Genomic DNA, 14829 nt, shown 5'->3' with positions numbered 1-14829 from the left:
CATTGTCGCACCTTCTCCCCGTGATGCTGAACACTTTCTTTTGAAATAACAGTCTAAATTCCGTGTGAATGCTCGATTGTATCTGCCTCTCCCATACTCTCAGGCAGACCCTAACCAATCCCTCTGCGTTTCACATGTCGTTTTGCTCCTTTCACAAATTACCTCTAATCCGTATTCTTTCGTTCTTGGTTCTTCCACGAGCAGGAACACTTTCTCGCTTTTGGCTTTGTGCACACTCCTCAAGATTTTTAAGACCTCAACCATGATCTGGATTCTGAGCATCGTAACTCCCGGAAACCTGAATTGCAATCGGGCAGAGAATCGCGGGTAATTTAAAAAATGAGGGGAGCGATTCTCCGCACTCACGACGGTGCGGAGAATAGCGGGGGTCGTAAATTTGTACGGCCACGCTAGTCTGACGCCCTCCCGCTATTCTCCCCCCCACGCCCGCCTCCCGACACGAATCGCTGCCCGCCGTTTTTTTACGGCGAGCAGCGATTCTCAGCTGGCCGATGGGCCGAAGTCCAAGCCCTTTACGACCGTTTTTAGGAACGTCAAACACACCTGGTCTGACCGTTCGTAAAAGCGTCCGTAAAGTTCGGATCTTGGGAACCATGGCACCGATTGGCACGGCAGTACCACTGGCGCAGAGAGGTCAGTAACCCTTCCTTTTTACAGGATCAGCTGCAATAAAGAGGGAGGGTAAATTATAAGATTAGGGAATGTCGAGGGGGGAGGGGGCAGGTATTCGTACCCAATTGAGAGGGGGGCAGGGGTTTGAACGGCAGGGGGCAAGTGTGGGGGGGTCAACCAGGAAGGGGGGGAAGGATTTGGGGGGATGATCTGTCTAGGAGGGAGGGAGATGGATTTCTCCGGGATGGGAAGTTTGGATGTCCTAAATGACACTCTTATGGACTGAACTGATCTCTTCACGCGTCTTCTCTACTGAGTAGCACTACATTCCATATGCTTCACACGATGTCTATTTCTATGTATTTACACTGTATTTACCGTATGTGCTATGTTTTTCATGTGTGGGACGATCTGTCTGGACTGTACGCAGAACAATACTTTTCACTATACCTCAGAACATGTGACAATCAATCCAAATTGGACGTCAGCGGGGAAGGGAGGCAGACGTCAGTCCGGGAGGGAGTGAAGGAGGGGGCTACGTCCAAGAGGGATAGGTTTCTGCATTTGGGTTTTTTACATAGTTACTCTGCAGTTAGGAGTGACTTCTTTCCTCTAACTCTTTCAGAGTAACTATCAGGGTGAAACTAGCAGGACCATGTGAAGTTAGTGACCTAAATCATTGTCTGTCCGATAATTCCCAGCCCAGCGTAATTGTCCAGATGAAGTTAGCACTTCCGGGAGGTTTTCGGGTAAACCCTCACGTTGGAACATCCGGGAGGGATTTCCAGGACATCATAGGGATATCCCCTACATGCGACGCCGGGAAACCTGGAAGATATGGGTCATTGTCCTTCACTCATTAAAACTGTTCAGTGAGAAAGATTCAGACAGAATCTCTCACTGACTCTCTGTGAAATTTATATTTCTGGTTGTTTGTTTCTGAAAAACATCATTCGGGTCAATTTCCCAGCGTTGCAGAGGTTGATCAGCACTGGGGTTTGTTAATCTTGTCCAGGAGAATACATTATGTTCAATTACATAGTAAAAAACAGAGAGACACAGATTGATATAATAATTTGAAGCCAGTGTGTGCACAGCAAGATCCCACAAAGAACACCGTGATAACGAGTGGATAATTTTTCTTATTCAGGGTACATTTTTCCAGGGACAATAGTGAAATTCCCCATTTGTCTTACAGGAGGATATAGATGGGATGGTTACAAAAGTGACAGATGGAATTTAACCCTGGAAAGTGTGAGGTGATCCACTTTGGAAGAGGTAACACGACAAGTGGGTATTCAATGAATGGCCTGACACTGGGAAGTTCCAAGGAACAAAGGGACCTTGGAGTGTTTGTCCATGGATCTCTGAAGGCGGAAGGGCAGGTTAATGGGGTGGTCAAAAATGCACATGGGACACTTGTCTTTATTAGTCAAGGCATGGGTTACAAAAGCAGGGAGGTCATGTTGGAGTTGTATAGAACTTTGGTGAGGCCACAGCTGGAGTTTTGTGTGCAATTCTGGTCACCACACTATAGGAAGGATGTGATTGCACTGGAGGGGGCGCAGAGGAGATTCACCAGTTGCCTGGGATGGAACATTTAGGTTATGAAGAGAGGTTGGATGGGCTTGGATTATTTTCCTTGGAGCAGAGACTGAGGGGTGACCTGATCGAGGTGGACAAGATTATAAGGGGCACGGACAGGGTGGATAGGGAGCAGCTGTTCCCCTGAGGTGAAGGGTCGGTTATGAGGGGGGCACAAGTTCAAGGTGAGGGACAGGAGGTTTAGGAGGATTGGGAGGAAAATCGTTTTAAGCCAGAGGATGGTGAGGGTCTGGAACGCACTACCTGGATGAGTACTTGGCACGTCATAATATTCAAGGTTATGGACTAAGTGCTGACAAATGGGATCAGATAGGCAGGTCAGGTGTTTTTCAGGCGCAGTGCGGACTCAATGGGTCGATGGTCCTCTCCTGCACTCTATTATTATGAGATCCTGTGAAATAGGCATCATGAGAACCTTTACACTCAACTGATCAGACACTTGGGAAATCAGTGCACTTCATCCAAAAGTCAACATCACTGACAGTGCAGCACTCCCTCCGAACTGTGCTGCGAGTGGCAGCTTTGGTTTTTATGCTCCATCTCTGGTAGGAACACCAGCCTTACAGCTCAGAGACAGGAGTGTGACACAATGAAACATAGCTGGTGTGTGAGTATAACTGCACGCAAATTGTACCTGTTTGCCTAATACACAACATCCTTTGTAGAACTTGAGCGCCGTGATAAAACTTTGCTTCTGAACCTCTGAGGACATCGCTCTTATCAGCTTGATAGACCTTTGGTGAAGCAAGCTGGCAACTCCATTGCCCCACTCTGAAGCAGCTACTTTAAGCAGTTCAATTACGGCTGTGTGTCCATCATCCACAATGAGAGCAGATCCCAGACCGATCTGGAAATAGAGAGGAACACAGGGAGGATTTACACTGAGCTGATGCACTGGAAACACAAATGGAATAATAATGAGTGACTGAAGTGTAGGTGCCCTGAGTATAGATTTGGCAATTGATCTGCCGACATTTTTGGTTTTGCTTTAGAATTTGAGGTGTGATGATTGTTGGGATTCCAGATCTATCGTGTTATATATATTTGGTACAGAAAGGGTTAAAAGCCTGAGTTAGAATGTGTTACAATGTGTATGACAGCTGCAGTAGCTTCTTGTACCTGCCCTGGCCCTGCCGTAGATTAATAAATCCAGGTTTGCAAGGCAGCTGGACTTTTTAGGAGCCAGAAATGCAATTAAAGCATCGTAAAAGCTTGAGCTAATGCACTTTTATTTGGGTTAAGATAGTTTCCTGTGGGGTTAATTAGATACATTGTACTTAAGCTTGCAAATGTGTTGTCTAATGGGAGGAGCTCGAGAACCAGGCATTTTGAAAAGAGGCCGTTAATTTCAGTTGGGAGTTGAAAGTCAAACCATGAAGACAGTTTCTGAAGACTTCAGCTACAGATCCTGCATTGTTCTAACAGGGTTAAGGTTTATCTCTTAAAGCAGTCTCAAAGAGTATCACTGTACAACAAGTATCCCTGGGTCTGCTAACTGTGACTAAAAGTGGATTGGGAGCTGAAATGATTTTGTTGTTTGAGTGTGAATAAAGATAGCAGTTAAGGGTTATTGTGTCAGTGTATTGATTATATCTGAGTTATTTTCTTGTTTGATGTTGAAGATATTTTAATACTGTGTTAATAATAAAGTTTGTTTTAAAATACCATATCCCGTGATAACTCAAATGGAAGAGCAAAGGGTTAAAACTGCTAGACAGGCAGCAGAAATGGCAGATGATGTTGAATGAGTTCACAAAGCAAAGTAAGGAATGTTTGCCTCAGTTAAACATGAAACCTATGATAGTGGAAGAGAGACGAGAAAACCTAAACATTTTCATTGTAATAAAGTAGGACACATGAAGTTGCAATGTTGGTGGTGTCAGTAAATTACTGGAAAGACAGATTAATCAAAACAGGAAAAGCTAGCGGGTTTATTAAAGTGGGAAGAGAAACCATTGTTCCAGTGGAAGAGGTGCAACACAGTGTACAACCTATTCAGAGGCTGGTGGAAAAGCAGGTACCAAATCATTTGTGGGAGTAAGGTTTACTCATGTCTACAATATGGAGTGTAAGGAGATTAAGAGCTTAAAGGATACAGGAGCAAGTCAAACTTTAATGGTGAGCGATAAAGAGATATGTAGTCCGGAAGGAGTATTGGGCGGCACGGTAGCACAGTGGTTAACACTGCCGCTTCACAGCTCCAGGGTCCCAGGTTCGATTCCCGGCTTGGGTCACTGTCTGTGCGAAGTCTGCACATTCTCCCCGTGTCTACGTGGGTTTCCTCCGGGTGCTCCGGTTTCCTCCCACAAGTCGCGAAAGATGTGCTGTTAGGTGATTTGGTCATTCTGAATTCTCCCTCAGCGTACCCGAACAGGCAGCGGAATGTGGCGACTAGAGGATTTTCACAGTAACTTCATTGCAGTGTTAATGTAAGCCTACTTGACAATAATTATTATTATTATTAAAAGGTGGTAATATGTGGAATTAGTGGTGAGTGGAATAGTGTGCCACTATGTAAGGCAAGGTTAGAGAGTGCGGTGAAAAGTGGTAGGAGTAAAAGAGAAATTACATTTTCAGGGGTACAAGTTATCCCAGGGAATGATATTGCTGGATCACAGGTGGGAGCAATGCCTGCTGTGGTTGAAAAGCCAATAGAAAGTCAAACAATTGAGCTGTTGCAAGAAGCATATCCTGGGGTATTTCCTTATCATGTGATGACAAGGTCATCAAGAAATATCAGCCATCATTGAATGGCAGAGCAGACTCGATGGGCCGAATGGCCTAATTCTGCTCCTATGTCTTATGGAGCGAGGAATCCTTTCCTTGCAGTCTTCCAAAATTGAAATAAAATATTGGGTTTCTCTCCAGAAACCGAGCCACTCTTGGGGTCGGAGTCTGGGCTCGTAATACAAGTTTTTGACTTCCAGGATTTTTACGGGCCATTTGTTTTTAAATAAAAGCCAACCCACAGTGAGAAATGGAAGCTCATAGAATCCAACCATACAGAAGGAGGCCGTTCAGACCATCGTGCCTCTGCCAGCTCGGGGAGTTGTCTCGTTGCTCTACTCTTTCTCCACAGCTCTGCTATTCTCCCTTTTAAGCAGGTATCTGAATTCCGTTTGGATCTTCCGATTGAACCTGCTTCCATTGGCCTTTCAGACGACGTGTTCCAGATCATAACAATCTGTTACTTCAAAAGAATCGCCCCTCCCCTCACAGCTGGCTCTCCAGACAATGAACTTCACTTCAAAACCTCTGGTTACTGATCATTCAATCATTGCAAATCAGCTTTTCCTCATTCGCCCTTATCAAATCGCTTGATAAATTTTTAAATCTCTCTTTATTCTCCCCGTCAATCTGCTTTGCTCAAAGGCGGGTACCCCCAGCTGTTTCCAGGACCTACTTTTAACCTAAATCCCACATCTCCAAATTCCATATGAATCTCCTCGGCACCTTCTCCATAACTTCCTCCAACACGGTGCGCAGAATTGGGCCCAATTCTCCAGCTGAGGCCTAACCAGCGATTTAAAAGGTAACCACCTTAACTTGCTCATTCCCAGTATAATTCTCTATTTATAACTCCCAGGATGTTCACAGTGGTGAAACCTATTGAATAAATTGGTTCAATAACAAAATGAATACAGATTTGGCTCGGGGACGGAAAATATAGATTTGTGGCGAACGGTTCTATTTCAGAATGGAGAAGGAGTGCTACTCCCCAGGTTTCAAGACTGGGCCCAGACACAGACGTGATGGGCCGAAGGTCCTTTTCTGTGCTGTAGACCTCCATCACCACTGCTCTTATCAATTTACATTCAAGACTTAAAAAACATTCCCCAATCCTTACGCGCTGAAGCAGCTTGTCCGTGGAGGAAGCAAGACCTGGACGACGTTCAGACTTGGGATCATAAGGGGCATGTAACATGAGTGCAATCAAGTGTCACACAGCGACCATGTCCAACAAGAGAGAATCTAAACATCTCCCATCGTCTTCCAACTGAATTCTCCCACCGTAAAGATATGATGTGGAGATGCCAGCGTTCTACTGGGGTAAGCACAGTAAGAAGTCTTACAACACCAGGTTAAGTTCACCTGAGGAAGGAGCAGTGCTCCGAAAGCTCGTGTTTGAAATAAACCTGTTGGACTTTAACCTGGTGTTGTAAGACTTCTTACTGTGCTCACCGTAAAGATACTGGGACATACCTCTGACCGCAGAGAGAAATCCCTCACACACATTGATGTGTTTATTACTGATTTCACAGTGATTTCACCTTCATTTGCATTGTGTGTAGATTATAGTAAATGGTAATAAGAGAATGTGAACTCAGATGAATTGATGCAAAATGCAAAGGATTTTGAACATGACAATTTCCACAATTTGAAAAGTGAATCGGCCTCTGATTTCAACAGAACTCACCACTTGACCCTGACGTTTGGCCAGAACGACCACGCGGTTTCTCTCTCGAAGCCAGGAATGGTAGATGCTCGGTATGTAATCTGTCTCATCGCTGAAAAGGGACTCAACCTGTCTGAAATCCTTCTCTGTAGCCAGGTCAAAATCCAGGTCCGACTTAGAGTACTTGACAGATCGACAAAGGAGAAAGATTAAGATCACTGTCGAACGTTTAGATTTTAAATTTCAGATGGAATGTGATGAACCAGGGCCTCAGGAGTTGCCTGGCACGGAGGCACAAAGTGCCCAGTTTATTGAAACTTGTTACATCATTGCCTGGGCCACTGGGTGAGGATTGAGTCAACAAACATTAACAGCAACAATTATCAGAGGGCGACATTCACTGAGAAACACAATCCAAACAACTGCCCGGGGGCACAACTGGGCAAGAACCAACACTGAAACCTACATAGAAAACAGAAGCAGGAGGATGCCATTCATCCCCTCTAGCCTGCTCCATCATTCATTATGATCATGGCTGCTCATCACGTTCAAGACACTGATCTTGCCTTCCACCCATAAGCCCTTGATCTCTTTCGCCCCAAGAGCTGTCTCTAATTCCTTCTTGAAATTACACGTTTTAGCCTCAACTACTTTCTTTGGTAATGAATGCCACAGATTCGCCTCTCTCTGGGTGATGAAATTTGAAAATGAAATGAAAAAATGAAAATCGCTTATTGTCACGAGTAAGCTTCAAATGAAGTTACTGTGAAAAGCCCCTAGTCGCCACATTCTGGCGCCTGTTCGGGGAGGCTGTTTCGGGAATCGAACCGTCCTGCTGGCCTGCTTGATCATCACATCAGTTGTAAAAGGTTTACCCTTTATCCTCAAACTATAACCATTTTCAAATTTCTTCACCCAGAGAGAGGCGAATCTGTGGCATTCATTACCAAAGAAAGCAGTACTCGACGCCACCCACCCCCCGCCACCCCCCCCCCCCCCCCCCCCCCCCCCCCCACCACCATCATTGGGAACATTCTTTCTGAATCAACCCTGTATAACCCTGTGAGACTTTTACAAGTTTCTATGAGATCCTCTATCACTTTTCTAAACTCCAATGAATATAATCCTAACTGACTTAGTCTCTCCTCATATGACAGTCCCGCCATCCCAGGAATCAGCCTGGTAAACCTTCGCTGTACTCCCTCTACAACAAGAACATCCGTCATCAGATAAGGAGACCAAAACTGCATACAATATCCTCTACTGGCTTCATCAATGCCCTATAGGGCAGCACGGTAGCATTGTGGATAGCACAATCGCTTCACAGCTCTAGGGTCCCAGGTTCGATTCTGGCTTGGGTCACTGTCTGTGTGGAGTCTGCACGTCCTCCCGGTGTGTGCGTGGGTTTCCTCCGGGTGCTCCGGTTTCCTCCCACAGTCCAAAGATGTGCAAGTTAGGTGGATTGGACATGATAAATTGCCCTTTGTGTCCAAAATTGCACTTAGTGTTGGGTGGGGTTACTGGGTTATGGGGATAGGGTGGAGGTGTTGACCTCAGGGAGGGTGCTCTTTCCAGGAGCCGGTGCAGACTCGATGGGCCGAATGGCCTCCTTCTGCACTGTAAATTCTATGATCTATGATTAATACAATTGCAGTAAAATATCTCTATTCCTATACTCAAATCCTCTCACCTCTTACCTTACCAGATAAGGTAAATGAGTTGATAGCGCAAATCATCATGAATGACTATGATTTAGTGGCCAATACTGAAACATGGTTAAATGATGGTCACGACTGGGAGTTATATGTACAAGGATATCAAACTATTCGGAAGGATAGAGTGGATGGTGAGGGAGATGGTGTAGCTCTGTTATTTAAGGATGACATCCGGGCAGTAGTAAGGGATGACATCGGTGCTATGGAGGATAAGGTTGAATCCATTTGGGTGGAAATCAGGAATAGTAAAGTGAAAAGTCACTGATAGGAGTAGTCTATAGGCCACCAAATAGTAACATTACGGTGGGGAGGGCAATGAACCAACAAATAACTGATGCATGTAGAAATGGTACAGCAGTTATCATGGGGGATTTTAATCTACATGTCAATTGGTTGAACCAGGTCAGTCAAGGCAGCCTTGAGGAGGAGTTTACAGAATGTATCCACGATAGTTTCTTAGAAGAGTATGTAATGGAACCTACGAGGGAACAAGCAGTCCTAGATCTGGTCCTGTGTAATAAGACAGGATTGATTAATGATCTCATAGTTAGGGATCCTCTTGGAAGGAGTGATCACAATATGGTGGAATTTAAAATACAGATGGAGGGTGAGCAGGTAAAATCAAACACTAGTGCTTTGTGCTTAAACAAAGAAGATTACAATGGGATGAGAGAAGAACTGGCTACGGTAGACTGGGAGCAAAAGCTTTATGGTGAAACAGTTGAGGAACAGGGGAGAACCTTCCATGTGATATTTCACAGTGCCCAGCAAACGTTTATACCTACAAAAAGGAAGGACGGTAGAAAGAGGGAAAATCGACTGTGGTAGCTAAGGAAATAAGGGAGAGTATCAAATTGAAGGAAAAAGCATACAAAGTGGCAAAGATTAATGGGAGACAAGAGGATTGGGAAATCTTTAGGGGCAACAGAAAGATACTAATAAAGCTATAAAGAAGAGTAAGATAGATTATGAGAGTAAACTTGCTCAGAATATAAAAACAGATAGTAAAAGTTTCTACAAATATATAAAACAAAAAAGAGTGGCTAAGGTAAATATTGGTCCTTCAGAGGATGAGAAGGGAGATTTAATAATGGGAGATGACAGCACGGTAGCATTGTGGATAGCACAATCGCTTCACAGCTCCAGGGTCCCAGGTTCGATTCAGGCTTGGGTCACTGTCTGTGCGGACCGGTCTGCACATCCTCCCCGTGTGTGCGTGGGTTTCCTCCGGGTGCTCCGGTTTCCTCCCACAGTCCAAAGATGTGCAGGTTAGGTGGATTGGCCATGATAAATTGCCCTTAGTGTCCAAAAATTGCCCTTAGTGTTGGGTGGGGTTACTGGGTTCTGGGGATAGGGTGGAGGTGTTATCCTTGGGTAGGGTGCTCTTTCCAGGAGCCGGTGCAGACTCGATGGGCCGAATGGCCTCCTTCTGCACTGTAAATTCTATGTAAATGGCTGAGGAACTGAACAAGTTTTTTGGGTGGGTCTTCACAGTGGAAGACACAAATAACATGCCAGTGACTGATAGAAATGAGGCTATGACAGGTGAGGATCTTGAGACGATTGTTATCACTAAGGAGGTAGTGATGCTAATGAGGCTAAAAGTAGACAAGTCTCCTGGCCCTGATGGAATGCATCCCAGAGTATTAAAAGAGATGGTTAGGGAAATTGCAAATACACTAGTGATATTTTCCAAAAATTTACTAGACTTAGGGGTGGTCCCGGCGGATTGGAAATTAGCAAACGTGACAACACTGTTTAAAAAAGGAGGTAGGCAGAAAACGGGTAATTCTAGGCCAGTTAGCTTAACTTCGGTAGTCGGGAAGATGCTGGAATCTATCATCAAGGAAGAAATAGCGAGGCATCTGGATGGAAATTATCCCATTGGACAGATGCAGCATGGGTTCATAAAGGGCAGGTCGTGACTAACTACTTTAGTGGAATTTTTTGAGGAAATTTCCAGTGCGGTAGACGACGGGGAGCCAATGGATGTGGTATACCTGGATTTCCAGAAAGCCTTTGACAAGGTGCCACACAAAGGTTGCTGCATAAGATAAAATTGCATGGCATTAAGGGTAAAGTAGTAGCATGGATAGAGAATTGGTTAATTAATAGAAAGCAGAGTGGGGATTAATGGGTGTTTCTCTGGTTGGCAATGTAGCTAGTGGTGTTCCTCAGGGATCAGTGTTGGGCCCACAATTATTCACAATTTACATAGATGATTTGGAGTTGGGGACCAAGTGCAATGTGTCCAAGTTTTCAGACGACACTAAGATGAGTGGTAAAGCAAAAAGTGCAGAGGATACTGGAAGTCTGCAGAGGGATTTGGAGAGTTTAAGTGAATGGGCAGGGTTTGGCAGATGGAGTACAATGTTGACAAATGTGAGGTTATCCATTTAAGTAGGAATAGCAGCAAAAGGGTTTATTATTTTAATGATAAAATATTAAAACATGCCGCTGTGCAGAGGCATCTGGGTGTCCTAGTGCATGAGTCGCAAAACATTAGTGTACAGGTGATGATGAAGGCAAATGGAGTTTTGGCCTTCATTGCTAGAGGGATGGAGTTTAAGACTAGGGAGGTTATGCTGCAATTGTATAAGGTGTTAATGAGGCCACACCTGGAGTATTGTGTTCAGTTTTAGTCTCCTTACCTAAGAAAGGATGTACTGGCGCTGGAGGGTTTGCAGAGGAGATTCACGAGGTTAATCCCAGAGTTGAGGGGGTTGGATTACGAGGAGAGGTTGAGTAGACTGGGACTGTACTCATTGGAATTTAGAAGGGTGCGGGGGGGATCTTACAGAAACATATATAATTATGAAGGAAATAGATAGGATAGATGCGGGGAGGTTGTTTCCACTGGCGGGTGAAGGCAGAACTAGGGGGCATAGCCTCAAAATAAGGGGAAGTAGATTTAGGACTGAGTTTAGGAGGAACTTCTTCACCCAAAGGGTTGTGAATCTATGGAATTCCCTGCCCAGTGAAGCAGTTGAGGCTTCTTCATTGAATGTTTTCAAGATAAAGATAGATCGTTTTTTGAAGAATAAAGGGATTAAGGGTTATGGTGTTCGGGCGGGAAAGTGGAGCTGAGTCCACAAAAGATCAGCCATGATCTCATTGAATGGCAGAGCAGGCTCGAAGGGCCAGATGGTCTACTCCTGCTCCGCGTTCTTATATAAAACCATCTATTGATACAATCCTGAAATTCTTCCTCTATTTGTCTGACTAATTTAACTCATCCAATCAATATGCAGAGTCATCTCATCCATTTATCACATGAATCTCTGATTTCCTGTCTAATGCTATTCCCAACATTACCGCTGCAGTTTGGTGGTTTGTATACCACCCCTACGAATGTTTTTTGCCCCTTGGTGTTTCGTAACTAGTCCTAGATAGATTCCACATGAGCTGTGCTAATATCTTCCCTGAATATTGTATCAATACCTTCTTTCATCAACAATGCAACACCACCACCTTGTCCTTTCTGTGTGTCCTTACTAAAAACTGGATAACCCTCAATGTTTAGTTCCCATCCTTGGTCACTTTGGAGCCATGTCTCCGTATCACAACCATATCATACCCCTTTACATCTATTTGCACAACTAATTCATCCATTTTATTTTGACTGCTCCACTCATTCAGGTACAAAACCTTAAGGCTAGTCCTTTCTACATTCCTTGTCCCATCCCTACTATTTTCTTAGTGTCATTATCTGACACAGGCCCTTGATTTCTCTGCCTATCACTTTGCTTATTCGCCTTGCTGTCTTTTTCTCTTGTTCTGGCTTCCCCCTACTCTGAATCCTTACTTAGGTTTCCATCACGCCACCAAATTAATCTCAACCCTCCCCAACTGCTTGAGCTATTACCGCACCTCCTCCCCCCCCCCCCCCCCACCCCCCCCCCCCACCCCCCCCCCCCCCCACCCCCCCCCCCCCCACCCCCACCCAAGGTCATCAAGGAAAACATAGACGGATGCTTTAGGAGGAGGAGATTGGACAAAGAGGTAGGTTTTCAAAGATGTTCCTAAAGGAGGTAAGGGGAAAGTGGCGGGATGATGGAGGCACAGTCACCAATAGTGGGGCAGAGGATGAGGAGATGGACAAGAGGCCTCAGGTTGCAGGAACAGAGATTTCCTGGAGGGATGTCAGGCTGGAGGAGGTGACCTTTAGGAAGCAACACAACCAGGAAGAGACTGAACGGTAGGATCTGCCCATTCCACCAACTTTACTGTGTCACTTTGACATTCTCCGCTATCTTCCTCACAGGTCACGACTCTTCCAAGTTTTGTCTCATCCGCAAACCCTGAAATTGTGCCAAAGTCGAGGTCGTTAATATAGATCGGGAAAAGCAAAGGTCCCTGTAGAAATTGACATCTGACCTTCCTCCAGCGGGAAAATACATCTTTTAACAACTCCACTGTGCCTCCTGTCACTTGACCAATTTCATATGCATGTTGTCGCTGCCTCTTTTACTCTAAACTCATCCAGGGAGATGGAGAGTTTTCCATCGCACCCCTCAATTTTGCCATGTAGACGATGGACAGGACCTTGGGAGTCAGGGGTGAGTTACTCTCCTCAGATTCCCAGCCACTGGACTGCTTTCATAGCCCTGGTATTTATATAGCTGGTGCTGATAAATGTTACGCAGTTGTAAACCTCCAGGATATTGATAATTGGGGAATTCAGTGATGGTGATGCCATTGAATGTCAAGGAAGAATGGCTCTGTTTTGTTGGAGTTGATCAAAACCTGAAACTTATGCAGCATGGCTGTCAAAAGACAGAATGAACACCATGTCCCCACTGGCTCTGTACAGGACCCACTCAGCTAGTCCCCCTCCCACAACAGTTCCCTCTAATGTTGCAAATCTTTTCCCTTTAGGTGTTCATCCAGTTCCCTTTTGGACACCACTATTGAATCTGCTTCCTCCACACTCTCAGGCTGTGCATTCCTAATGACTCACTGAGTAAAAATGTTTTCCTCTTGTCACCTCTGGTTCTTTTACCAATCCCTCTGGTTTCCGATCTAACCACCAATGGGAGCAGTTTTTCCACCTCGACTACGTTCAGACCCCCTCATGGTTTTGAAACACCTTGCTCAAACCTCCCCATAAACCTCTCTTCTCCACCAACAATCCCAGCCTCTCCACTGTGTCTGAAATCCCACATCCCCGGAAACATTCTCGTCAATCTTTACCCCACACTCTCTGAATCCTCTACGTCCCTCCCGAAGTGCGGTGCTGGGATTTGGACACCATTTTCATTTGGTTGATCACGTCTGGGTCACGAGGTGGACAGTTGAGTTAAAAAGCGTCTGGGAGAGCAGCTCACACTACCCACCTGTCTGGTCATATAGCTCCTCACTCCGGGCCTCCCCATCGGTCGCCTGCCTGGTGCTCTCAGGTAACTGTGGATCGCAGAAGACCTCATCGCCCTGGATTCAGGTGGGTGTGGGAATGGGATGACAGAACAGGAGAAGCCAAATTAAATGGAAACATATTTCTCCAGTGAGGTTGTTGAGTAACAAGTTTTTCTCAGGGCACCAGGAGAACGGATCGACTCTTTAAATATTGACCGAGGGACACTTACATCCACCTGAGAGGGCGAACGGGACTCCCGTTAACATCACACCCTCAAATAGTGTCTCTGACCGTGCTGCACTCTCTCAGTGTAGCACAGGAGGGTCAGAGCTTGGATTATATGCTCAGGTTTCAGGAGAGGCCCTTCTGACTCAGGGGTGGGGTAAACATCCAGGCAGAATAACCTGAATTTCAAATATCTTTTATGCAAAGCATGGGTTGCAACTGTAGTGAAATGTGATTAAACTGGTTTTGAATGTAGAGACCTTTTCCTGGGTCCACACCTCTCTGTTTTTCACATTCTGTCTGCCACTTACCAGGTGTTAATTAATTTTAACCCTGAGTGGTCGTTCAGTGTAACATGGGGGCAGCAGGACCCCCAGGTCAGGGGGGAGAGGCCCCGACTCCCTTTTAATGGTCATATTGACAGCAGCAAAGAGCTGGCGGCCATGTTGGTGTCGGCGGTGACTACGGAACAAACCATGAATTAGCCGCCGAAGGGGAATTATTGAGCAGTTTGATTGTTGGATATAATTTGATTTTGGGCTGGCCTTTACACAGCTTCCGAGTGGTGAGAAATGTCAGGATGAGGGAGTTTAGAGAGTTGCTGCTCTGTCCCTACCTAACCTTCCCCCGCCCCCTCCCCCTCCACCCGGGACTCAGATGCTTCAGGGAGCAGCTGCTCTTTCACATCGAATCATTTAAGTCACGGAAAAAACAAGCGGGTCTCAAACCAATCGTACAAGAGTCAGTTACTGCGGACAAACACACACCTCCTCTTCCTGGGAGTTTAATAGATAGATAGAGAGACAGAGATAGACAGTCGATAGAGAGAGAGAGAGAGATAAATAGATAAAGGATAGCAAAGAGACAAACAGAATGATGGACGGCCGTCATCATCGTGT

At 45.4% G+C, this 14829-nt stretch overlaps 1 protein-coding gene across 1 annotated transcript; it reads right to left on the bottom strand.

The window, feature by feature from the left end:
• Nucleotides 1-672: 672 nt before the first annotated feature.
• LOC119958313 (histidine N-acetyltransferase-like) lies at nt 673-13971 on the bottom strand. The gene is made up of 4 exons (XM_038786750.1): nt 13935-13971; nt 6656-6852; nt 2873-3085; nt 673-684 (listed from the first exon to the last, which is right to left on the bottom strand). The coding sequence occupies exons 1-4, from the start codon at nt 13969-13971 to the stop codon at nt 673-675; spliced, it is 459 nt and encodes a 152-aa protein (XP_038642678.1).
• Nucleotides 13972-14829: the final 858 nt, after the last annotated feature.

Source organism: Scyliorhinus canicula, chromosome 29 (genome assembly GCF_902713615.1).
Source record: "Scyliorhinus canicula chromosome 29, sScyCan1.1, whole genome shotgun sequence".
Classification (NCBI taxonomy): Eukaryota; Metazoa; Chordata; class Chondrichthyes; order Carcharhiniformes; family Scyliorhinidae; genus Scyliorhinus; species Scyliorhinus canicula.
The sequence above is the reverse complement of the archived record's forward strand: the minus strand, read 5'-3'. Positions and strand labels throughout refer to the sequence as shown.